Genomic DNA, 27983 nt, shown 5'->3' on the forward strand with positions numbered 1-27983 from the left:
CTCAGAGCGCAGAGTTCTGGTGGGATAATATGGCACTCTGAGCTCTCTAAGATATGACGGAGCTTGACCATTTAGAGCTTTATAAGTTAACAGTAGGATTTTAAATTCAATTCTGGATTTTACAGGGAGCCAGTGCAGAGAAGCTAAAACAGGAGAAATATGATCACGTTTCTTAGTTCCTGTTAGTACACGTGCTGCTGCATTCTGAATTAGCTGGAGAGTTTTTAAGGACTAACTAGAGATACCAGATAATAGAGAGTTACAGTAATCCAGCCTTGAGGTAACAAAAGCGTGGACCAATTTTTCTGCATCTTTTCGGGTCAGGATAGGCCTAATTTTCAGGGGCATCGGTGGCTTAGTGGTAGAGCAGGCGCCCTATGTACAAGGCTGTTGCCGCAGCGGCCTGGGTTCCACTCCAGCCTGTGGCCTTTGCTGCATGTCACTCCCTCTCTCTATCCCCCTTTCACACTTGTCTGTCCTATCAAATAAAGGCTTAAAAATGCCCAAAAAAAATCTTTAAAAAAAAAAAGGATAGGCCTAATTTTCTCAATATTATGCCGATGAAAAAATGCAGTCCGTGAGGTTTGTTTTAAATGAGAATTAAAAGACAAATCTTGATCAAATGTTACTCCAAGGTTTCTTACGGTAGTGCTAGAGGCCAGAGCAAAGCCATCTAGAGAAACTATGCCATCAGATAAAGAGTCTCTGAGTTGTTTGGGGCCAAGAACAATAGCTTCAGTTTTGTCTGAATTTAACATCAGGAAATTGGTGCTCATCCAGGCTTTATGTCTTTAAGGCAATTATGAAGTTTAGTTAATTGATTACTTTCTTCTGGCTTCTTAGATAAATACAACTGTGTATCATCCGCATAACAATGGAAATTTACAGAGTTTACTTATGCTCACCTTTTTCCTCTGATAACTCAAAATCCAGACGTTCAGGAGGTTTAGAGATTCAGAGGTTTCCTTCTCTGTAAAACAAACAGACCTGGTGATAGTGGTAAAAACACTTGTATTTTTTCTCGCACTGCTCACTGCAGAGGGGCCGCTAAATGTGGTGGCCAATGTAAAAACGCAAAGGGCCCTTCTTAGAGCCAACTGTTACCCTGGCACTCCTGCACAAGAGTCCAGACCAGCCTTCATATTTAAGTGGACAAGATTAGCCTGCCTGTTCTTCTACAGTGCAAGTTTCTAATCAATGTAGACTGATAGACTGGTGCATGGGTGATTCATCCACCTATTATTTGTCCCCTGCTGAAGCCTTCCCCACTGCGTTCTCACAAGAAATCTTAGTGGCCTGAACATAAAATTACCAGATGAGGACATCAGCTCCCCTCTAAAGTACACCAGAAGTAGACCAGAAGTCATCAACCTTTACTATCAGAAGAGCCATATTCGTCCCCCAAAAAAAGAATGAAATCTGTCTGGAGCCAGGAAATATATTTGAGCCTTATCATGAAGGTAACACAGCCTTATTAAGTCTAAATGAGCTTATCAACATGACTCATCCCACTGAGCAAGCAACGTCTGTGGACGTCCAAGTCTAGTTGATATCACGTCTGTGGACATGATATCAACTAGACTTGGACGTCCACAGACGTTGCTTGCTCAGTGGGATAGGTCTAATCATTAATATGTTTTACCATCAGGTGGCTACTCTGCAGTGAGGTATTTATTTTGTACCTTGCAGTGAAAGTAACTGCACAATGTACTATTAAATTCAAAACTGCCCTCCAAGACTTTTCCTTTCTGGATTTGGAATCCACGGTTACATTCACTAAGGAGACTCAAGACATGCCACCGCTTTTGATGTTCAGCAACATTTGAAGAAAAGACACCAGGTCGTAGACGTCGCTTTGACTCACATTTTAGTTGAAGAAATGTTAAAACAAAAAACATTTTTGTAGGCATATAGGGTACACATTTTTACAATTGGATATTGTAAGAATAACTTTAGGCCTACAACAATGATAAATGAAAATTGAAATGTTCAAAAATAACAGTGATTCATTTCCATGTTTCCTAATTTTTGGTCAAAGTCACAGGGATTCACTGAAGAGGGGCTAAAGAGCTGCAGGTTGCCTACCCCTGCACTAGATCAACACATAAGAGCCTTCATTTATGGACCTGACTTAGCTGCACACAATTTGGAATTTTAGCATCGATGTTCATTTCTCAAGCCACTTTGACAAAATGTTTGGTTTGTCTGTTCTGGGCTACTGTAGAAACATGGTGGTGCAACATGGTGGACTCTGTGGTAGAGGACCCTCTCCCTGTGTAGATATCAACAGCTCATTCTAAGGTCACGAAAACATATTGATTCTTATTTTCAGGTGATTATACACTAAAGAAAATATATTGTATTCTCTTTCTACCAATATGTCCCACTAAATGTGAATATAAAATATGGTTTATCGAACTTTCATTTACATTTTTATTGAACTCATTACAATATAATTATTTTAAGGAATTATTAATGACTGATATTTCTTAAATGAACATTTTAAAAACATTGCACATACACCCTGCAGTATTCCAAAGCACCCCTAGGGGTACCCATACCCACACCTGAGAGACACTGCTCCTGTTTGGGGAAGGCCCTCTCCTGTTTCAACATGACAGTGCTCCCACACTCAGACAAGGTCCATGAGGAATAATTTCGCTCAGTTTGGTGTGAAACAATTTAACTGGCCTATACACAGAGCCCCTGCTTTAACCCCCTGCAACAGAGTTCAGATTAATAGGAACACCAGCTCCTAGCCAGGCCTTATAACCATGCGTCATTCCAACTTCGCTGATTCTCTTGTCACTGAATAGAAGGAAATTCCTGCAGTCAGGGTACAACATGTTGTGGAGAGCCTTCCTAGCAGTGTGGAGTCTGTTAGAGCAGCACATTAATGTCCATTGTCTCCCATGTGTGTAATGTGCAGGTCGTCCACATAAAAAACAGAGTCACCAGACTGAAAACGAATATATAAGCACAAAAGAGCTGTTGTCAAACAAACAATGCTCAGCTCATCCCGGCCCTTGTATTGCATCTTTCCACATTCCCTCCTCCACCCATACCTCACCTTGAAGGATCCCTCACTGTGATAACACGTAAGATGTTATCCTTTGCTACTCCAAGAATGCCGGAGGCTTTAAAACCATGATCAGTACTGGAGAGACACTAAACAGAAAAATGAGAGCAGCCACTTACAGCAGGACTCAGTATGTGGTAGTTCCTGTCTACATGGAGTCATATTTGTGGGAGTGATTTACAGGTAATGTGCCACAGGTTCATGACCTTTGACATTGTCACATAAAGTGTGTATAACACTGTCTAAATTAGGGCAAACAGAACAATAGTGACTGAAGTAGCTTGACTTGAGGAAAAAAGTGACAATTTACTCCAGCTTACAGCAGGGGTTTCAGAAATGAGTGAGTACATATTTTACAATGTCGTCAAGAAAGGCGAGAGAAACAAGAGAGATTGGATTTACATGACAGGTTTTGGATTATAAAGAGATCTTTAAATCTCACAATGTCCTGTGGAAGTGATAACTTCCTTTCTAAACATTATAATACTTTAAAACATGATTAACACGCCATAAACTCTTTAAATTTAGTGGCATTCTCCTTTAATATGCAAAAGATGCCGTCACGCGGGCGCATCTCTTTGTGTCACAGCCACTGATCACAGCGCCTCCTGCAGGCTTCATGATGAATGAGCAACAGATACTCTTCATCAGATGCATCAAGTCAGCTGAAGATAACCAAAACAAGACAGCCTTCAAAATAAAATCATGTCATTGATTTAAAATCATTTCACGCCATCAGTCAGTCAACGAGTATACTCACAGAATTAAAAAGTTATCATCAAAATCAGCATTTTATTGAACAGAATTGAAACTGTGATAAACACAAACCTTTTAAGCATCAGAAAGCATGGTAACTTTTGTGTCGGGCTTAAGTACAATACTGAGGAACATGTACTTTACTTGAGTATGTTCATTTTATGCCACTTACTGCTATTCCACTAAATATTTTAAGGGAACTATTGCAATTTCTACCACACTATATTTGTCTGACAGCTGTAGTCACTAGGCACTTTCTAAGTTACGATTTTACACGCGAAACTTTATATAAAACAATAGTATATAAATTGTTTAAATTAGTCACCACCTTGAAATACTACTACTAGTGCTGCTACTAGGAACACTTTTCGAAACAGTTAAAAAGTGCTTTACATGTCAATGATTAAAACAGACAAGACATGAAAACAACAACTTTTAAATTAACTCATAAAAACACTCTGGAATATAAAAACTGAGGGGGGCAAACAGTTTAAATTAACTTAAAAATCAGGAAAGGCTCTCAGATAAAAGTATGATTTAAGAAGGGACTTAAAAGAGATCACTGACTCGGCTGACCTGACCTCAGGGCCCTGACAGCAAACACTCATGCTAGTTTTCAGCCAGGCCTCTGGAACAGACAAAAGACCTTTGACAAGGACCTCAAAGTACGTCCTGGCGTGCATGGTACTAAGAGATCGGAGATAAAGCTGGGAGAGAGACCATGAAGAACCTTAAAAGTAATCACTATCTTAAAATCTATTGTTAAACATACTGGGAGCCAGTGTAAAGAGATTAAAACTGCAGCTGAATTCTGTGCAGTCTGGAGTGTATTAATATATGTTTTATTCAGGTGAGAAAAGAGGATGTTGCAGTGATCCGGGCATGGGGAGATGGTGTGTCAAATTGACCCTGTGTCTTTAAAAGTTAAAATCCATCATATTTTTTAAAATATTTCTAAATGATGAAAACATGATACGTGTTAGCGTGAAATGTGTATCTTTGCTTTAATTTAACACTTATTGTTTTTTTTGTTTTGTTTTTGGGTTTTTTTTTAAGGAGGAAAAAAAAGTTTTCAAAGAAATATTTTATTTTGGAAACACCGGAAGTTGTCGGGTTGACCGCGGCGAACTTCCGGCAGGCACCGGGGAGGAGGAGCTAATACATCCGAGAAGAAGGAGTTGTCTCCGGCGGCGGTGGAAGTCAATTGATGGCAGCACCGGAACAAAGCAAATAACCGAATATAACCGGCACCTGCTGAACTGTGGTAAGGTTATTTAATTTATGTTTTCATCCCTGCTTTGTTTCAACGTCTTTTTCCGTCTTTTTAAACGACTCTTCTTCACGTAAAAGCAGAAGTGATGAAGTTAGCAGGCTAACCGTTGATGTTAGGTACAGTGTTAATGTATCAGACAGCTCTGCTGAATGTGACAGGATGATACACTCATACAACTTATAACACATCATTAGCTGGTACTTGTGGCCTGTACACCAGCCAAGCATCTCTAATTATACCTCTGACAGTGTAAGGGCAGGAGGAGGGGATGTGTGGAAATTAGTAATTACTTTAGACTACAACTAACATAGTAATTAAAGGAAAATAATGCCGAATTACTCTGATAGGAGTTAAATACACCCTACAGCAATTAGATGAACTGAGCAGAGCTGAAACTGTCATTTAAATTATATTAATTTATTGATTTCATTTTGGATATTTGCTGCTCTTCTGAGTCATGTGTTATATTTAACTGAATATTTTGGTTTTGGACTATTGGTCAGACTAAACATGACATTTTAACATGTCAGAGTGGGATGTGGGAAATTGTGGTGACCATTTTCCCTCTATTTTCTTACATTTAATGGCTCAAATCAGTTAAGTTGCTAAATAGCCAACAGATCAACCGTTATTGAAAATGAGAAGTAGCTGCAGGCAGCCTTTGAACAAGTGAGCAAGTAGTTATTACAGTTTGTAAAGCTGTCACCAGCAAATGCTTTGATATAAAACAGTATTGGAGTGTCATACTTGGAAGAGATGAACTTAAAATGTCCATAGATCAGCTAATTAAATAATTGACCAATGATTCAAGCACTGGTGACTTTATATTCAGCTTATAAAATAGTCTGAAAGGGCTGCTCAATATGGAGAAAATCAAATATCACAATATTTATTACCCAATATAGCGACACTGGATTGCAGTGATAGTGTAGGTTTGACTATCGGTCCTTTCACCAAATATTTACTCAGTGAGATTTTTGATAAATAATCAGTGCTGTGGATATAGTGACTAAGTGGGTAAAGGCAAATAATAGAACAGCTACAACAGTCTGATAAGGTCGGAAAATCACATCACTTTACTATAATGCAGGCTTTACAAAAAGACAGCTCTTACGATATGATATCAAAAATATATGAAGATATCTAGTTTTATATCATGATCAATATAATATCTATGTGTTGCCCAACCCTATTTAATTCTAATACTTAAATGTCCTGTTGTAATTGGCTTATCAGTATCCTTCAAGGGTTTCTGTATGTATGTCGTCAGCATCCTAAAATATATGGCACTATCATTAATATCACCTTACATTGGATCTGAGCATCAGTTGGCATTTGACTGCACTGTACGCACACTTCGGCCTGCTGTATCAAAAGGCAGCATTTCGCATGACACAGCAAAATTTTGTCCTCAACAGAGAGATGCAGAGCTCATCCTGCCAGTGACCAGAGCTCACCATCCCCATACCAACCAAGACACAGCAGGATACAGACCAGACTCGCCATGGCTGCCAGGCAGCAGAGACCTGCAGCTGCTGCAGACGGCTCAGCAGAGGCCAGAAGGACAGACGTCAGGACCAATGAGAAGAAGTGCTGTGAGTGGTTTGTTTTTCCACTATGTGTGAAATGTTGACTCATTTCCTGAGGCTGTTCTGTAGTAACCACTGACCCCTGTGCACCTCAGCTGTTACACTTACTTAATATAATGCAGCAGCAGCGTGCAGTGAATTGTCCTTTTAATCACATTTGCTGATCTGTTGGCGGCAGGTAAAGAAAGGTGATACGGTTTCAGCAAGCACAGATTATTAAATATCAACGCTGACACGCCTTCTGTCATTATTGGTATGTATACAGTGTGTGGGGGTATTTGCAGAGGCAGGTAATACAGCATGTACTGTACCTTTCTGACGCATGGTAATACTGCAGTGGGCAAGGTCAACATTCAGAGTCAGCCAGGAATAACGTCACTGAGCTCGGCTTAATTTTAATGTCACAGTCAGACTTTGAGGACTCTTTAATCAGGATTGTGAGATGAAATAAGTATACGTCTTGAACACAAAACCTGCCCTCTGGGTCTTAAAATGTCAGTCACCCGCTCATAGAATCTCGAGTCAAGTCTCGTCTCGCCACGTCTTTTGTTTTGGTTTGTTTTCCCAGAATGAAGGATGGTCTTCCTTGGTCACTGAACAGAACGGAGAAAAAAAATTCTGTTAAGATATTTTCCATTTCTTGTTCCTGCTGACACGGTGGATTACCTAGCTGTGTTGCTAAGCAGCAGGACTTTGAGAAACATTAACCAGCCATTGAGAGATGACAATGGTATGACGGAAATGTTAATCTAAAATGTTAACCAGCAGCTAGAAGAACACTGCAGAGGTGACATTGGATTATTCCACAACCCTTCCTCTCCCTGCCGTCAGGTTGTGTATACAGTAAGCATTGTCCGCCCTTTAACACAAATACTACGTTTTAGGGGCAAAAGGTAAAGTGAAAGTAAAAGTTCAACACTTAAAGGAATTTATCAGCCTGATTTACATCGAATTAATGAAGGAAACTCAGTTTTCCTCACAGGCCTACACAGTGAGGGAAGAATCCAAAAACATAGAATCTTCTTGGTGAATTGGAGTAAAAGGCGGCCGTGTCTAAAAACAGCAAAACTATTTCAAAACATGCGTTTGCACACTCTCACACAACTTCTAAGTCTCATTTATCCGGTCATTTGCTCAGTTCATCCCCAACACATGCGTTTTTGTTAAAATCTCACTGCATACGCAGTCCGTACGCATACCAGTAGCGCGTCTGGACAAGCGCGTGCGTCTGAACTCTGCTCCTGCATTCCTCGACATGACATTCTGCATGTGCTCACCCAAGCGCAAAACTTGTCCCTGCCTGAGACTGTTAATGCCGAAGTTTTTTAAATACCAAGGTCCTGGCAAAAATACATGTGTTTGGGATGAATGAGCACACGACTGGGTATATGAGACTGTTGTGTGACAGTGTAAACAGCAGAGGTGAAACGTAATAAAGTACATTTACTCAAGTACAACTTTGTGGTACTTTTACTTTGCTTGAGTATTTCTGTCCTTTGCTTCTTAAAACTTTCACTCCACTACATTTTGGAGGCAAATGTTGCCCTTTAATACTTTTAAATTAATTTAATGACTGACCCACCTGATGACCCCAATGAAGCTTTTACCCTCCCTGAACCTTCACCCCTCCCCCCAGCATGGCTCTAACTTTCACTCACAATCCCAAGTATGTGCAACGACAATTGACCTTTTAAACTCCACCTTGATTTAACTTAGGGAAGTTTTTCAAAATGAGGGAGTTGGGGGAGGTCTAGTGTACAGCCCGGTCCGGCGAGGGAGAGTTCAGTCTGCACAGATGTCTCTCCTCGGCTCTGCCTTCCCTATGCTCTCTCCTACTTTTCTAACTGTCTAACCTTAACCCTTTGGCTCCCACTCGGGCACCTCCAGATGACACTGTTACTATCACTCATAGTTTCAAGTATATGCATATGTGATTGTAACATCTAGTCCCAAACTGAACTGAATTTGTAGATTTATCTTATTAATACGCCTACAAAATTTAATCTATTAATAATTTATTCATATTATTATAGATTAAGCTGCCTAGCAGTGTATAAACTAATTAGAATGAGCTCCACCTTTACCAGCGGCAACATTCAAGTGATGTAGCACATTAATGCATCAATACTTATAATCCAGTAATATAATATTTGTTATTCTGAAATGGGCCATTCTACATACTGAGAACTTTTAATTTTGGTACTTTATGTATACTTTGATGCTGATACTTTTGTACTTTTACATAAGTAAAAGTTTGAATGCTGGACCTTTACTTGTATCGTAGTATTTCTGCTCTGTAGTGTTGATGCTTTTATTTAGTAAAATATCTGGATTCTTCTTCCCCTGCTGGTAAACAGATGTTATGATATAGTTTTGTTGTTGTTAAAGGCAGCCCCTTTACTTCAGTTTATAAAGAGTTTCTTCAGTTTTTGGATTCTTCCTTCACCGTGATGGCAATGCAAGAAAAATCGTATTCTTTATGAATTCAACATAACACGGAGTGAGTTATAGATATACAAACTTCTCCAGACTACAGCAATAGTCTCATCATCCAAAACTCTCAAGAAACTACTACATATCCAGAGTTCAGCTGCTCGTTTACTCACACACACTCGCACATGACCACATCACCCTCCGTCCTTAATAGCCTTCAACCTCCAGAGCAGGTTGTCCACCAACTGCAAGATCGGCGGTTCAATCCTCTGTTCCTCCGGTACGCATGCCAAAGTATCCTTGGGCAAGATACTGAACCCCAAATCCTGATGGGTGTTCCATCTGTGTGTGAGAGCATGTGAATAGTTACTGAGTTGCAGGTTGCGCCATGTATGCTAGCTTTGGCCACCAGTGTGTGAATGTGTATGTGAATGGGTGAATGTGACGTGGTTGGAAGACTAGAAAGGCACTACACAAGTGCAGTCCATTTACCTTTTACTGCTGGCTCCCCATCCCCCAGCGTGTTCACTTCATCACATCCTTTAAATCCCTCTTTAACCTGGCCCCCACCCAACCTGTCTGAGCTCCTCCACTGGCACACTCCCTCCCACACTCTCAGGTCTGCTGATACCAACCTCCTGTCGCCACCCCCACCCCCCAAATACATCAGAGACTCCCCCTCACTATCCATCCTCAAGAAATCCCTCAAAACACACCTCTTCAAAACTGCCTACAACCTGTAAAAAACTGTTTTCTTCTTCTCCCTTTCTGCGTTGTTTCCCATCTTCTGGATTCTTTTGTTTTTTTCTTTCATTTTGTTCTTCTTCTTCTCTGTAAAGCATGTTTGAACATCCAGAAAAGCACTATATGAATCCAGTGTATTATTATTACTATTAAATGATCATTTTGTGGGTAGAGTTGTCCTTTGCCAGTTTGTGAAGAAGATGAAGATCACAAAATGTCCTTGAATGCTTAATTAATAAAATCTCTGTTTGTGTTTATGTGTATGAACGGTGTGTGTGTTGTCTGTGTGTGTGTAAACTGCAGCTTGGGCCTCCTACATGACCAACATTCCAACTGTGATAGTGATGATTGGGTTGCCCGCCAGAGGGAAAACCTACATGTCCAAGAAGCTGACACGCTACCTCAACTGGATTGGAGTGCCAACTAAGGGTCAGTACATGTTTTGATTTTTAAGCAACATTCGATCTTTCCACAGTAAATCCAGCCAATAGAAAACGGGTTCAGATTGAGTTCAATGCCTCTGTGAGTCCTGCGAAATATCAGAGTGATGGTGAAATTAAGAATTGCTATTCTTGGAAGGAACACTTGAGAGTATTCAGTGCAGATGTGCCTCTGTAGGTGGCGTAAATCAGGGTGACACCATGATAAATGATGCTTTTTATTAAGACTGAAATGGCATTCAGAGATTAAACCCTACTGAAAATCTTGTGCTTAAGGCAATGCTGTTTTAATTTGTAGTTATATTTATGTCACCACCCTCTGTCAGCTGGCTCTGTTTGTGCTTTTACACCTATGTTTTCACCTAAGTGGAACGCAGCAGGACTGGTTTGGCAACATCGCTTTAGATGAATACCACCGCCTCAGAGCGCAGACAGTAATCCTTTCCACTGCTTTTGCATGTTTTTTGACTTTGTCTCTTGTTTACTTTTCAGTATTTAACCTCGGAGTTTATAGGAGAGAAGCAGTGCAGTCATACAAGTCCTATGACTTCTTCAGACATGACAATAAAGAAGCAATGCAAATCAGAAAGTGAGTAAGAGTTTCTCTGCATGTTGACCACCTTTGGTGACATAGATTTACTCCTTTCCCACAATCGTCCCTCTGTATGTGTCACTTGTTGTGATTACTACACCCAATAAAAAAAACAACCCCTGCTTACTTTGCTTTTTTGACTGTATCATTTTTGTTTAACAAATGTAGCTACAATAATTACAGTACGTTATGTCTTAAAGACTTTGATTTCCTGATCGAGTTTTCTCATGTTTCCGCAGACAGTGTGCTCTGACGGCACTGCAGGATGTCAAGACCTACGTGAATGAGGAGGGAGGCCAGATCGCTGTAAGGACACAGAAACGGCACAGTGCATCTGTCAATATTTAGAATCGTAATTTGAATATCTAATGTTGTCTGTCAGGTTTTTGATGCCACCAACACCACCAGAGAGAGACGAGAACTCATCCTTAATTTTGCAAAGGATAACTCATACAAGGTCAGATTTACATCATTACACAGACGGCACATTTTCACACGAGTCATTAATTTCTAACGATAACTTCTTTTCTTAGGTGTTTTTCGTTGAATCGATATGTGACGATCCAGATGTCATCGCTACAAACATCCTGGTAAATGATGCTTTTATGCTTTTGAGCACAGTTTTGACCTTGAGCTGTTAAGATGTCACGGTGAATCATCTCTACAAATGTCTCTGTCATGAAGGATGTGAAGGTGTCCAGCCCAGATTATCCCGAGAGGAACAGAGAAAGCGTCATGGAGGATTTTCTGAAGAGAATAGAATGCTATAAAGTGACGTACCAACCTTTGGATCCGGACGAACACGACAAGTAAGAAGTCATTTTTGATCAGGGATGCTACGAGTTTTTGTGCATTTCTTTACTTTTTGCCTTGATACTGTTTAATTCTTGTCAACACTAGACGTCATCAGGGCTAAGTGTCCGAAATAATTCCCTTGTGTTGGCCTTGTAGGTTACTTCTGTGTTGGTAGATGTAGTTGCAGAAACTGTCCAGCAGGTGGAAACAGGAGCTAGTTTGTAAAACAGATGGTTCATGTGTTAGGTTATTCACTGTCATGTGCACAACACACAACACAAAATCTTAGATCTCAGGCTCCCTCCAACAACACTTTAAAAATATGTATAAAAAATAAAAACATACAAGTAAAAATGGTGCAGAAGTTAAAATATAGATTAGGTATAGATTATTGGAAATGTTTATGTGTAATGAAAGTTATACACTCAGTTGGCACTATGGGGCCCAGAGTGTGCCAAGAAAATATCCCCCACACCATTACACCACCAGCAGCAGCCTGAACCGTTGATACAAGGCAGGATGGATCCATGCTTTCATGTTGTTTACACCAAATTCTGACCCCACCATCTGAATGTGGCAGCAGAAATCCAGACTCATCAGACCAGGCAACATTCTTGTAGCCTCAGTTTCCTGTTATCAGCTGACAGGAGTGGCACCTGGTGTGGTCTTCTGCTGCTGTAGCCCATCTGCTTCAAGGTTGGACGTGTTGTTGGTTCAGAGATGGTCTTCTGCAGACCTTGGTTGTAACCAGTGGTTATTTGAGTTACTGTTGCCTTTCTATCATCTTGAACCAGTCAGGCTATTCTCCTCTGACCTCCCTAGAGATGGTTGTGGGTGAAAATCCCAGTAGATCAGCGGTTTCTGAAATACTCAGACCAGCACCAACAACCATGCTACTTTCAAAGTCACTTAAATCACCTTTCTTCCCCATTCTGATGCTCAGTTTGAACTTCAGCAGGTCGTCTTGACCATGTCTACATGCCTAAACGCATTGAGTTGTTGTCACGTCACGTGATTGGCTGATGAACTATTTTTGTTAAGGAGCAGTTGAACAGGTGTACCTAATAAAGTGGCAGGTGAGTGTATGAATACAGACCGGTTTCAAAAAATGCTGTTCCCATCAGTCGCAAAACATGGGGAAATAGGGCCCTTGTTTAAAGAATACAGAACTTCCCATTTTACTCAAAATAGTCCCACATATTTTATTTTGGACTTTCGCTTATAGAGAGGACGAACAGCTGTTGAACTTCTTGAACCTTGTCTCTGTCAAGGAGCTGCTGACACAGAATGTTCTGAAGCGTGTGAAAAATAAAATATCAGGATATTTAGACTACACCAAAAGTACAAGATATTCCTTCTCTTGACTCACTTTTCATTGTCTTCAGTTACAGCTTGTATTGATTCCCTTTCTGTTGTCCTCTTCTCACTCTGACCCATAGGAACCTGTCCTTCATCCAGGTCATCAACGTTGGCCGTCGTTTCTTGGTCAACAGGGTGCAGGACTACATCCAGAGTAAAATAGTGTACTACCTCATGAACATCCACGTACACTCCCACTCCATCTACCTCTGTCGACACGGAGAGAGCTTTCACAATGTGGAGGGACGCATCGGGGGGGACTCTGAGCTGTCAGAGAGAGGCAGAGAGGTGCTTTAACAAATCGTCTCATTCTTACATTTGTAAACTCAAAAAAGACAGCAGCATCTCCAAAAATATTAAAGGAACTGTTTGATGTTTTGAGAAATGCTGCGATTTGATACCACTCTCAAATCTGTCCTTTTAAATATGAAGCTGCAGCTTAGCTTAGCTTACTGTAAAGACTGGACTTGTGTGTAAACTAGTGTTTCTTGTGTGTAACAGTTTCTGTGCTAAGCTAAGCTGGCAGGCTAGCTTCATATTTAATGGACAGATATGAGAGTGGTGTCAATCGACTCATCTAACCGTGGGTAAGAAATCAAATAAACACATATGCCAAAACAGGATTCCTGTGGATCCTTAAAAAGTCTTAAAAGATATTGTGTGTATTAATCTAAAAATAAGGCCTTAATTTGTATTAAAATGTCTTAAATCAGTCTTTCAAACGTCTTCAAATTCCAAAGACATGGTCAGTAGTATTTTAGGAATTTTATTTTATTTTTTTTTGTTTTTCTGACCTTACATTGTAAAATTTCAAAATAATTAGCAAAATCTGTATTTTATTTTATTTTATTTTTTTAAAGATTTTTTTCCCCCCGGTTAGTATTATAAAACTCTTTAAAGTCTTAAACTAACTGGCCTTATGAAGTAGAAAACCTGCAAATGTTGAACTAGTCCTTTGATATAATGTCTGGTACAGCTAAACAAGCTTTTACAAGCAGAGATAATGTAAGTAAAAAAAAAAAAAGCTCAAGTCACAAATTGGAAACGCACATTTTCTAGCATAAATCCAGTTAAATAGTGTGAATGAAATCCTGCTGCTATAAATGAGCAGATTTCAGAGCCATCCTGGGATGACGTACTTGAGTTGATCCACTGCATAAATTCTGTTTTTGTATCCAGGTGTCTGTTCTCCAGCATAAACGTCTTTCATGTGTTCTTTTTCAGTTCTCGGCAGCTCTGAAGGGTTTTGTGGAAGAGCACCATCTGTCAGACCTGAAAGTCTGGACGAGCCAGCTGAGACGTACCATCCAGACAGCAGAGGAGCTGGGAGTTCCCTACGAGCAGTGGAAGATCCTCAATGAAATAGATGCTGTATGTCCTCTGATGTGTAATCAAAGAAGACACACACATACATTGTGAGGGTGTGTGTGTTTTGAGTGTTTTTATTATTTTGTGTTTCAGGGAGTGTGTGAAGAAATGACCTATGAAATGATTGAGGAAAAACACCCGGAGGAGTTTGCCATGAGGGACCAGGACAAGTACCATTACCGCTACCCTGGGGGAGAGGTAATGGCGTTTTTGTTTCTCTTTCTTCTGCCTGACAGATGAGGGGCTGTTGTGCTTCTGGCTGTTTTTTCAAATAATAAACTGGAGAATTATTATAGTGGCTCAGTTTTGACTCGTTTACCTGTTGTGTGAAGATCACAGTACTCACATGTAGCAGGGGAAAAGTTGAACAAGCTGTATTAAGAAAAAAAAAAAACACAGAATGGCATGAACCAGCTTTGATGTTATGTACCTTTTGCTCCAGTCCTACCAGGACCTGGTTCAGCGGTTGGAGCCTGTCATCATGGAGCTGGAACGGCAGGGCAACGTGCTCGTCATCTGCCATCAGGCCGTCATGCGCTGCTTGCTGGCCTACTTCCTGGACAAGAGTGCAGGTAAACATAAACATGACACATGCTTAAATAAAGGCCTAGTCCACACACACACCAATATTTTTGAAAATGTATTTTTTTCTCCTTCGTTCTCCAAAAAAAAATCCCATCCACATGAGTACTGTTTAAAAAAAATTGTTAAAATGAACACAATTGAAGCGCTGTCAAGAACATGTCAAACCAACAGATGGCGATATACCCCTTAAGCCAATTCGATCAGAGGACTAAACAAAAGGTTTTCCCGGAGGGCGACCTACAGCATTTACCTCAGCAGTGCATTCTGACGTCTCTGCTCATCAGTATTGTGTGAGAGCAACTGTATGTTTATATGGCAACATGTAAGAAGACCTGTTAGAGCCAGCACTATTTTGGTTAGGTCCACCATGTCCAAAATATCACCTCATTTGTGACGCCTTCAAAAGGAGATAATGACGCACACTCTGATGTCTCAAGCCAAAAACTCTGTTTACCCCATCTGCATGTCAACACTGCAGACACATGCTCTGAAAATGTTCACCCTGGAGTGAGTTTTACGAAAGCTCCATTTTCAGTGACGTAGACAAAAGGGCCAAAACACATAGGAAAAGGTGTGTTTTAAAAACACCTGTGTACATGTGGAAAAGGCCAAAGCCTCACATTATGAAGACAGTTACAGTACAGTGTTGAGTCACTGCTAACAGCTGTTTTTATCATTATCTAAAACTTATATGATCATTTTACTCAAGCACTGATTTAACAAAACAGCTTTGCCCTTTGAAACCTGGAGCAACATCACTTTTCTAAGTATTTAATGAAGTAGTTCAGGGCCAGATATAGTTCCCCTGAGTCAGTGTCATATTGCTGCTAAACTAAATGTTCCTGTGAAGCTGTTGAAGACGCACTGGAGAGATATTCAACAGCACCTGAAGACCTTAATGAGACAGATAAACATCGGCATTCATGATCAAAGCTTAATAAATATAAAATGCTCCGGTCCAGTCAGCTGCACAGAAAGACTCTTGGCAGAGTGCAGTTTTAAAGGGTGAGTGGTACTTCATGATGACGAAACAAGTTTAAAGGTCCTGTTTTGTTGGTGTGTGAAGAGCATATGCAGCATTACAACATTTAGGTATTTTTGAGGCCTTGAAATCTGCTTTTGCTGTATTCTTAGACTTGCGATAATGAGAGTAGCAGGGCGATGAATTAGAGCTGCACCTAAATGAAGGGAGGTGTGTGCACAACTACAGTAGCACCAGGCTCCTGCAAAATAGTCACACAAACTTTGGCGCTTTTGTCAAACTAGTAACTTGTAATTTGGTATTTTAGAGGCATCATCAGGTGTCAGTGGGTGTTGTATCAATGGTGGGTAGATACAATGAACAGGATAAACATTAAGTAACAGCAGAGGCATGGCTGTTAATGTTTTGGCCAAATTTGACTGTAAATAGTGAGGAAACCATTTTTGTATTTTAGCAAAAATGAACTGCAGTCTGACACATTGTCTTAATGCACATACGACTCAAAGCACCTGGCTCGACCCCAGGGACTGTTTAACTACAGATAATCTTTGATTACAGATTAAATAAATTTTGAACTTTAACACACATGATAAAAGGAAGAAGCAGAGATGTATCATTCAGTTCAGACGCCACTCTTGCTTAAAGTTGGGTGAGAGGTGATTCATTAATGTGTGACAGTGACAGTAATCAGACACTGAATCATGGCTTCGGACACACTGTAGCAACTGCACTATATGTCGTAAGAATCTGTGTGATGCTCTAAAAGAGTCAGAAACACTGACTCTTCAACTTCTAAAGTCAGTGATAGATTATTTATTAATTTATGGACAAAACACTTAGAATGCACACAAGAGCAATGACATAGAAAAGAAAAATAGAAAAATGTTGAGAATAACATAAAGTCTTTCTATTCCTATATTTTATTGACAGAACACACCTGTCTTATTACAATGGAAAACAAACATCCATACGCAAATGTAAAGTGAAATAAAAAAACAACAACATAGAACCCAAAATAAAAAAGATGCTGGGAATGACAGATTCTTCAATTACTGAATTAAAGAAAACCAGATTTTGTTCTGCCTTTTTAAGTGATCCACTAAAAGTGAATCTGTGTTTCTGACTTGTGATGATTTCCTTGATCCATTGTATAAAAGATGGAGGGCAGGCAGCCTTCCACCTAATAAAGAGGCAAATGCTTTCGTATTGCATGACAAAAAGTTTGACTGGATCATAAATACTAATACCAGTAAAACTTCAATTAATAGCTCGGGCCATTATTTTCTTAAATCCTTGAACTCAACAGGTCTATATTTGGGACAGGCCTTTAATTCCTTTTACAAAAAAAATATTGCTCATCAAAGTTGGGAAATACAAAATAGTAAATTTTAGTAAAGTATTAATATTTCTTGTATAAAAGTTAAGCTTCGAGTAACATTTTGACTTCATGACAGCTCCTGAGGAAGGGAGTCACCACTTGTTATTTTGTCATGCTGGTAAATCCGAATGACTTATCCTGTTTGCACCACTCCGGCTGTTGTGGTCTTTAATTCTTCTATAGTCACTTTTGAGATTTTTGTTGTCTAACATTGCTCGGCCACCCGGTGGAAGCTGTGGTCAGCCATTCGTTGACAAACGAGCTGGAGCACCTTCTCATTCCTAATGGCTCCGTCCAGTTCCCGCTGTATTTCCTCTTCTCTGATAATAGAGAGGAACGTCTGCACCTCGTTGACTGACCATGAAATGTTGTTGCGCGCTGACATTTCGAGATAACAGTGTCTACAACAATCTGCAGCAATTGATGTGATGTTTAAAAATGGCGGGTTCCTGCTTTATGCTTTAAGTCCTTTGTCAAGCAAAAGTGACTGATGACAATTCTCTATTGACCAATCAACAGACTGCAGTGTTCACAGCTCCACCTTTTAGTACTAGATCTGTGTGCTAGGTACCCCAACAGAGGGGGGACCAAAAATGGGGACGGTATGGAACGGTTCCATTGGTACCATCCACAACTTTCACAGTGTAGAGGGAAACGGGGCTTTATGGTCCTTTCTGGTGCTCGTGGTTTCAGTTAAATGAACTGAACGTTTGAATTGTGGAGAGTCTAACCGAGCTAACAATGTGTAGCATCTCCAGATTGACAAAAATTTAAACATTTAAATTTGTGTGCATGATCTTAATAGCTAAAAAATCTTAGCTCCTGTGGGTAGCCAACAACCTGGTTTTATACATCCAAAGAACTTCTATAAAAATGAACTGCTTGGCAACCAGACCAGGCGTCTAATTGAGACAGGTCTTTATTTATCAAAATGTGTAGCCACACCGGGCTAGTAAAAGGGACTGGGCGTTTAATTTAAGTTTTACAATGTGTCTTTTTTTTGCCTTTGGAGAGTTGTGTAGTCTTTTTTTTTAAAACCAAACTAATATTAATTAACTAGTATTTAAATGTTAAAAAAGCAAATGCAGCCATTTTGCAGGTGATCATTTGCAAGTTACTTTAGAGTACCTCTTGGATTGATGTGCCCTTTTGAGGATGTTGCTCCTGCCCAAATGTTTATTTTATTTCACTTTCCGTCTTGTCTTTGCTTTTGTTATATGAACTGTTGATGTAAGTGTGTGTAAGGTATCTCTTGTCTTATAATTATGTTGTCAAAAGAGAGTAAACATACCATTAAAAAAAAATCCAAAACATACTTGGAAATTTGGACAAAGTGAAAAATAATTCACCTGAATAATGGCTGGGTGGTTAGAGTGGAAAACACTGCTCAAAATCAAATCCATAATTAGACGTAAGCAGGCGGAGGCTTTCGTCAGTCAGCAGAGGAAGTGGTCACGTATTCTCGACCACAGTTTGATGACTGCAGAGACCAAACAGTGTGGGTGCAGCTGGCAAATCATGCCGCAGCACGTCCGTATAGGATGCAGCACCACAGTCTTTATACAGCTTTGTGTACTGTCCCAAACATGAGGGAAAAACACAAACATGACTGGAAACAACAACAGCTCAGAAGATCTAATGTTTTTTTATTTTTGTTGGCACAGATGATCTTCCCTACTTGAAGTGTCCCCTGCACACTGTCCTAAAGCTCACCCCTGTGGCATATGGTAAGTCTCTCTACTGTTCATGAGTCATACGAACGCCTTCCTCTGTTGGGGTGTGACGTATTTTTCTCCTTTCTCCTGTCTTCTTCTTCTTCCAGGTTGTAAAGTGGACATGTTTGACCTGAAGGTGAAGGCTGTCAACACTCACAGGAACAGACCTTTAGTAAGCTTTGATCTTTTATTTATGTCATAAACATGCTGTGAAATTTGTCTTAAGTCATTGCCATCCACCCACAGTTCGGTGTGTGTCGAGTGCATGCAGCCTGGAGGATCAGTCTTTCCCTATGGTCATGACTGGACATGCTGCTCTGACCATGGCTATATTTAGGAATACAAAGCCAAATTAAACACTACTGTTTCTGGTTCAGCTTCCAGGAGCCAGACATCTGGTCTTCTCTCTTAGCCCTGCTGCTAGAGGCATAGAGCTCTGTGCAGCTTCATGACTGAAAGTTATGCACAGAGAGAAATATGCAAACTCATTCTTTTAGTCAGATATATACTGACTGACTTTGCTCTGTTTTAGAAAGCTCTGTCTGTAAGGGGTTGGTAGGCAGATTTTGTTACCTTCAGACAGAACCAGGCGAGCCGTTTCCCCCATTTCCAGTCTTTATAACCAACTGCTGCACAAGGGCATTATATAAAAAGGAAAACAGAATGACAAGGTGACTACGTGAGCCATGTAGTTAAAAGTGCACAACTAGCAAAACTATTCGCACACAAAAAAGATGATTTCACACTACACAACAACAATACACAAGACATGAATAAAATACAGATCTCGTGCATATAAGTTACCTAAACGCCTGTCTAAACAGGTGCGTCTTTAGCTGGCTTTTAACCGAAATCACACAGTAAGCCAACCGTAGGAAGCAGGCAGAGCATTCCAACATTCCAGCAAAACCTCAATCACCATGTGTCTTAAAGGAAGTGCAAGGTAAGGAGAAAAATGCACTGCATTCAATCAAAGAGTGCCAGCTGAAGAATACAGTTTAAGTAGTTCAGCCACTTAAGAGGGAGCGTGAACGTGTAATGCTCTGTGAGTACGAATGGGAAGTTTGAACTGGATCCTAAACTTGACAGGGAGCCAGTGAAGGGATCTTAGTGTAGGGAAAATATGAGAGCGTCTGTTTGATCTAGTTAGTAGTCTGGCAGCAGCATTCTGGATTACTTGCAGTCAAGCAAGAGCAGACATACTCAGTGAGGAGAAAGGTGTGTTACAGTAGTCAGTGCGAGATGAGATAAAGGCATGTATAATCATTTCCAGTTCAGCAGTTGAAATATTTCTCAAATGGAAAAAACAAGGTTTGTTCAGGTGCTTCATGTGGGTATCGGAAGTCATCGACTGATCAGATATTACCCATAAATTCTGTAGGTTTGAGTGAGCAGCAGAGGAAAGAGGCCCAACACTTGATGACAGGGAAAACCTTTTCTGGAGCAACAATAAACTGCTACCATGTTACAAGGACTGTGATAAATACAAATGCAGCTTCCACTGTTCTGATTGTATTAAAGAAAGTGAACTTTGTGTGCCTCCACGCTGATAGCTGTGGCCACAGGCATGATGTTTTCAGGTTGTCCATCCATATGTCCTCATGAATGCAATTTCACAAGAACACTTTGAGGGAATTTCTTCAAATTTGGCACAAACGTCCACTTGAACTCAAGGATGAACTGATTAGATTTTGGTGGTTGAAGGTCAAAGATTTCTGTGACCTCATAAAACATGCTTTTGACCATAACTCAAGAATTCACAAGTTAATTTTGACAAAGTTTCACACAAATGTCTGTTAGGATTTAATGATAAAGTGATGACATTTTATATCCAAAAGGTCAAAGGTCAGCTTCACTGTGACATCATAATGATCTGTAAAAACACTTTTCTGGCCATAACTCAGCGTCATATCTCAGGAACAGAAGAGGAGACATTTGGTTGGATACCGAGTACAAATACTTGTATTATGAAAAGTATTTGGCCTCTTTGCTCTGCTGCTCACTGAAACCTGCATAATGTATGGTTAATATTTAATCAATCAAAGACATTTGATACTGACATGAAGCACCTGACCAAATCTTGTTTTTCCATTTGAAATATTAGTAAACTGAGATCTCTTGTTTCAACTGCAGAACTGGAAATGATTATACAAGCCTTTATCTCATTTCACACTGACTACTACAATGCACTTTTCTCAACATCCATGTTTTCACAGACATGGATGTAAACTATTAGTACAGCTTGATGGATTCACGGAGGCATAAACCCGCAAAACCTCCCCTCCCCGCGACCCCTGACAGGATAACTGGTTACAGACAGTATATTGAATTGTAAACCCTCTATCTTGATGCGTATCGTTTCACCAGATTCTTGCCAATACACAGCTGGAGACAGTAGTGAGATGACAGGAAATAAGGGAGAGATGCAAACCAGGTCCTTGTTGGACTTGAATATAAATGTGCTTTTGCATTGGTATTGTCCAAATTGCTGTGTGAAAATGAAACATGAGTGAAACTGGGGAACAGCCTAAGTCAGTGTTTGTTATTCGTAGTTATTACTAATGTAATTATTATAAGAATCCATTGGCACCTGATCATATCACCCTCAGTTCTCTTTAGAAACCATCTGTTAGTGTTGAAGTATGTGTGAGGTGGAGTGTGCACATTTCACCACAAGATCTGTTTTCGCAGATACCAGTTTATGTGTGGGAAGTGGCATACTGTACTGTTGTTTGCATGGTGTTTGTGCACACTCATTGTTTATACATCTGGCCCTTGGACTTATCAAAAACATTCCCCAACAGTGAGCTTCTACTCATCAACTGAGTGTTCATTAGTGAGCCGACTTGAGGTGCCACACAGAAAATGAATCTGTATTTAATCAGGGATTCCCACTGACACATACAATGCCTTTTGTCTTCATTTCCTAATCAGCCAACTCCATATCTGCTCCCTGGTTGTAGAGTTAGTGCTGTTGGGCGTTGAAACCAAGAGTCCTAGACGAGTGGGTGTTAACATATAAACACATTTACTGAGAAACCTCTTGTTAACTGGGCTGAGAAATATCCTGTGTGCCGAAACCAACATGACAATGGCCTTGATATTTATAGCTGTTTGTCTCAGTGGTTGTTTTTCCATCTTTGCTCTCACAGTCTCTCACACAGGACGTAGTGATTTCAGACGTTCAGCAGGAGAGGTTTAACATTATAAAAGCACGTGTTAACGACCCACCTTGTCTGCTCTTCTCTCACCAGAATAAAGTCAAAACAGATGTTGTGCATCCAGCTTTCCACCGAAGAAACAGCTTCACTCCGTTGTCCAGCCAAGACCAGATTAAACGACCTCGTCTTTACAGCGTGGGAAACCCTCCACAGGCTCACGTGCCCCAGGCCCCACATTTACCCAGCATGCTGTTCCCTGATGTGTCGGAGAAGGCAGAGCTGCAGCAGAGCGAGGTCAGTGTTCTGAATGTTACTGGATATGAACTTTAGAGATGTTGTAAATGCAGAAATAAGTGAGTGGATATTGACTGACAACACGCATAATGATTGTACGTCACTTAGTAGAAATAATAATAAATATATATATGATTTGAGCTTTGTAGCCATCAGAAGATGGGTACACTGTGGTCATAAAGGGATGGGCACGGTCAGCAACAATACTCAGGTAGGCTGTGGTGTTTAAACCATGCTCAGTTGGTACTAAGGGGCCCAAAGTGTGCCATTACACCACCACCAGCAGCCTGAACCGTTGATACAAGGCAGGATGGATCCATGCTTCATGTTGTTTACACCAAATTCTGACCCCACCATCTGAATGTGGCAGCAGAAATCCAGACTCATCAGACCAGGCAACATTCTTGTAGCCTCAGTTTCCTGTTGTTAGCTGACAGGAGTGGCACCTGGTGTGGTCTTCTGCTGCTGTAGCCCATCTGCTTCAAGGTTGGACATGTTGTTGGTTTTAATAATGACCTTGGTTGTAACCAGAGGGTTTTTTGAGTTACTGTTGCCTTTCTATCATCTTGAACCAGTCTGGCCATTCTCCTCTGACCTCTGGCATCAACAAGACATTTTCACCCAGAGAACTGCTGCTCACTGGATGTTTTCTCTTTCTCGGACCATCCTCTGTAATCCCTAGAGATGGTTATGTGTGAAAATCCCAGGAAATATTCATCGTGCCACTTGTTCAAAGTCACTTAAATCACCTTTCTTCCACATTCTGATGCTCAGTTTGAACTTCAGCAGGTTGTCTTCACCACGTCTACATGCCTAAATGCTTTGAGTTGCTGGCACGTGATTTTCTGATTAGCTATTTGCGTTATTGAGCAGTTGAACAGGTGGGCCCCTTTCCTGCAGCACAGAGCAGGTGAATTTGAACATGTGTCATACCAAGGATACCTATTGGATCAAACGCACAATGAAATTTAACAGAGCATTTTAGAACACTGGACACAGACTCATACACTGAGTAACTGTTGGAGCTTTTTGACATGACAAACTATAAAGTGTCACAACTACTGTCAAGCTATCGATGACACAACAGACCCTCCCTCACATGATGCTGACTCTACTGCGGTGTGATGTCTGTCTTTGTTTTGATCTCGCTATGTTCAATAGATGACGCCTCTGTGTAATTAACAGACCCTATTATTTGATGCTTTTGTGTTACAATGTTTTGTTAATTGTGAATAAATTCTTTATATCAAATGGTAACTGCCTGAAAATAAGCATTATGCATTGCGATCCTTCCTCATATAATTCATGCAATAACTTGATCTCGAAAACGTTGCTGGTGTCCATCCCTAAACTGTATTGTCAATTGATGTATTCAGCTATATTTGACACCATAATCTTTTTCTTCTGTTTGGTTTCTGTATATTTACGTGTTATAACACAGATCAGGGCCTTGATACAAACTCCCTGAGATGTAGTTTCATGTTTTACAGTATGTAGCTGTGTAGGACAAACAGAAGTGTCCTTCACAAGCTCAGTGGATGTGATTTCTGTCGGTGCTGTTACTCACAAAATGTCTCTCTTAAATTTTCTGTAGTTAAAAAACGTTAGAGGGACAGAAGGGGAGTTACTCACTCTGGCTGGTGACCTCAGATTTTAATATTAGCTCAGGTTCAGTCAGTGCCAGTGAAAACAAACGCCTCATTCCTCTTTTGGTTTGATGTTTTTCCTAATGCCGTCTCCCCTCTCCCTACATCCTGCAGGACTCTATCAACGGCTTCAGCGCAGCAGACCCAGACGAATGTGTTCAGGATTGAAGAAGCACATAAAGAGGTATTTTCAGCCTGTTCCTCTTGTCTTACATGTGACACATCTGTGATCTCCACCTCAAATGTCTCACACGTGTTGTTTTGGTCATTTATCTCAGGCTTTTCTCCACATGGATGTATCACCAGTTCTGAGGACCAGCAGTAAAATCCCCACCAGCGTCAGCCATTACATTCTCAAGCACTGTATTACACACAGTATGTGGGCGTAGCAGAATGTGTGTTATCTGTTCAGTGTTTGTTGGATAGGTTATGTGCGTGTTAGTGAGTGCACATACATACTCAATGCCTTTGCACAGTAGCCTTCAAATCTAAGCTGTGATCTGGCTTGGATGTATAAAAATGTAGAGCTTTGTAGTACGTTAATACTCTGAAAACCCGTTTGTTAGTTTTTAGCACACTCCACACACTGTCGTCTACAGTCGTATTATGCTGTATTGAAACATGCTGATTGTGAATTGTATACCTCAATGGAAGTGACTGCTTTTAGTTTCAGTGTAAGGGCGTGCCTCTCTTGAAGGAAGCCATGTACAGCCTTAGCTTCTCCTCAGATTCTGTCTTTAAAGGGGACCTATTATTATTCTTTTCTTTATTTTCTGTCACATGTATAATGTCAGGGTGTCAGAGTTCATGTTCAACGTGGCCAAAGTTTCCGACAATGAGGTAAATGTATGTAAACATAATCCCTGTGATATCCCTGTGTATTTTCCCGCTTCTGAGACAAGATGGCATCAGCTTGTGGTGGGTTTCTATATTTGGTCGTCTGCTCCAGACACGCTACTGCAAGTGTTTGCATTGTTTGATTTAATAACGTAGCCTACACTGCTACATGTAGCTACATGCTAACATCAGGGAGACATCATCATCGATGGTCTCAGGAAAATAAAGTGTTTTTTAACATTAAAGTTTGAACCTAAAAAATAAAAATTAATAGGTCCCCTTTAAGTTACTTATTTAAACATTCTTTTTCTCATGTGGTTTGATAAGATGTAGTGATAATTTTATTTTGAAGTGTAATTTAAGGCATAATAAGCTTTCAGTGGGCGGACACAAGTTAAAAGAAAAAACAAAATGTTTTGTCTGGCCCGTATAAAAACGACTGTACTTCTTTTCCTCCTCTCTTCAGTGATGCCTACCTGTGTGTTCTGCCTTCTCCTCAAATAACAGCTTTAATATATTCAGCTGTCTACTGTGAGTGATGATGTAGCACTGAAACTGAATCCACAGAAGTGATGCAAATATTTCCAACACAAAGTGCTCCTGAGTTTTAATATATTTAAGTTTCTTTGTACAGAAAAGCAAATCATTTGTGCACTCCTGATGCATTATTCTGATGAAAATACACTGTATGTTATTTACCGGCTTCATAGAAACCATATGGACGACACTGATTCACGTGACTTTGATTTTGCTATCAGCAGTAAATCAATATTTGGAAGAAGTGCCTCTGTTCAAAGGACAACGAGACTGTGACAGTTGTAATCAAAAGTATTTAAATAAATGTTATGCAAAGGTATGTTGAAGGGTTGCTGATGTGTTTCGATGTCTTAAAAAAGAGCTTGGATGTTATTGCACACTGTGCCATACATGTTTCATTTAATAAATTTGATTTAAATGCAGTTTTTACGTAGACTTTTGCTTTTTTCCCAGAGTGTTTAAAAGTGCAGTGTTTAGGATTTATGGGCAGATATGGATATGGATATGGATATTCATAGATGTTTTCATCAGTTTCTGATCATGTAAAACTAAGAATTGTTGTGGTTTTGTTGCCTTGGAATGAGCCGTATACATACGGAGTGGGTCCTTGTCTACAGAGTCTGCCATGTTGTTTCTACTGTAGCCCAGAGTGGACAAATCAAACACTGGCTCTAGATAGGGCCATCTGCTTTATGCGTTGGCCATTGTAGGCCTCCTACGAACTTGGTTCATGGGAGAAGTTTGAGCTCTGCAACCTCACCGCTAGATGCCACTAAATCTCACACACTAGACCCTTTGGTGTGCGCTATATTTAATATATTTCTGCTGCATAACCTAACCACCATACAGCCCTTTCCAACAGGAAACTAAAACATCTATACTCTCTTTAAAGCCAGACTCCATTGACAAAATCAGTAATTTTACCTCACTAAACACGGGAGCTGCTGGTCTACCACTGCCTTGATCTGTTAGCTAACCAAGCTAACCAGTCCGGGTAGCCGTGCACCAGCAGCTCCCATGTTCAGTGAAGTACAACTACTGTTTTTATCAATGGAGTCTTGCTTTGTGGCGGCACGGTGGTGTGGTGGTTAGCACTCTCGCCTCACAGCAAGAGGGTTCCTGGTTCGATCCCAGGCGTGGGAGCCCTTCTGTGTGGAGTTTGCATGTTCTCCCCGTGTCAGCGTGGGTTCTCTCCGGGCATTGCAGCTTCCTCCCACAGTCCAAAGACATGCAGATTGGGGACTAGGTTAATTGATAACTCTAAACTGTCCATAGGTGTGAATGTGAGCGTGAATGGTTGTTTGTCTCTATGTGTCAGCCCTGCGATAGTCTGGCGACCTGTCCAGGGTGTACCCTGCCTCTCGCCCAATGTCAGCTGGGATAGGCTCCAGCCCCCCCCCCCGCGACCCTCAAGAGGATGAAGCGGTTAGAAGAAGATGATGAGTCTTGCTTTGTACAAAGCATAGTAGTTCCAGTTTTAGGGCAGTTCCTTTTTTCTGCCCTTTTTCTGTTCCTCATCAGAAAGGGCTGTATGATGGTTAGGTTAAGCAGTAAAAAATAATTTAAATATAGCGTACTCTTAACCTGTTATTGATTTGTTTAGGTGGGACTTTTTTGTTTCATCTGAAAATAAAAATCGTGTGTTTTTCTTATCTAAGAAGAGCCCGGTTTCACTCTGAAGTCGCTGAAATTTGACTTGCAGTTTCCGAAACAAAAGAACAAGCTGTCCTTAACGTCGGCTTGATATGCGTCTGGTTGCTGTTATAGTTTAACGGCGCCCTACGGCATCAGGGGGAAACATGGCGGGACAAGGACAAAAGTTGAGGTGGTGGAAGTCCGACTGAGGCGGGTGGGCAGGAGGGGTGGTGGATGGGTCCAACAAACAGTGGCTTTCACCCGAGAGAGAGGTGTTCACGTCCTGTGAGATTATAAAGCCAAACCCTGTTCTTTTTTCCTGAACCTAACCACGTGCTTTTGTTGTTGAAGGAAAACAAACGTCAATTTGAGGTGTTGTAGTGCGTTTATTTTGAAAGAGACTGAATGTAAATGTGAAATTTCCTGTGAAAATTTTCTGTGTATTTTGAAAGAAGACAATGCATGTAACAGGCAGAACTTGACATGGCGTCCCAGAACGTCAACAGCCAACACACCCAGGGTACCTCGCATGTCATATGTGGACGTGGAAAGTCCATGACCAAACGTCAATCTGTGACGAGGTCAGAGTGAGAATGTGTTGCTTAGAATGAGCCATTTATATCTACATACAGAGTGGGTCCTCTTTCAAGGAGTCAGCCATGTTGTTTCTACAGTAGCCCAGCACGGACAAACCAAACACTGGCTCTAGATAGGGTCATTCACCAGGTTTTCGCACCAGTCATTGTTGTAGTTCTCACCCTTGGCACACGGGAGAAGTTTCAACC

The 27983-nt window shown here is 40.6% G+C and overlaps 1 protein-coding gene across 1 annotated transcript; it reads left to right on the plus strand.

Annotated features, from left to right (window-relative positions):
* Positions 1–4958: 4958 nt before the first annotated feature.
* On the plus strand, positions 4959–25985 carry pfkfb2a (6-phosphofructo-2-kinase/fructose-2,6-biphosphatase 2a). The gene is made up of 17 exons (XM_049580584.1): positions 4959–5099; positions 6527–6703; positions 10178–10303; positions 10807–10903; positions 11146–11212; positions 11289–11363; positions 11440–11496; positions 11591–11715; positions 13141–13348; positions 14285–14431; positions 14522–14626; positions 14871–15000; positions 19038–19100; positions 19196–19260; positions 22343–22543; positions 24304–24373; positions 24468–25985. The coding sequence occupies exons 2-16, from the start codon at positions 6613–6615 to the stop codon at positions 24355–24357; spliced, it is 1611 nt and encodes a 536-aa protein (XP_049436541.1). The 5' UTR covers positions 4959–5099; positions 6527–6612; the 3' UTR covers positions 24358–24373; positions 24468–25985.
* The last annotated feature ends 1998 nt before the right edge of the window (positions 25986–27983 follow it).

The sequence above is a fragment of the Epinephelus fuscoguttatus genome, linkage group LG7 (genome assembly GCF_011397635.1).
Source record: "Epinephelus fuscoguttatus linkage group LG7, E.fuscoguttatus.final_Chr_v1".
Classification (NCBI taxonomy): domain Eukaryota; kingdom Metazoa; phylum Chordata; class Actinopteri; order Perciformes; family Serranidae; genus Epinephelus; species Epinephelus fuscoguttatus.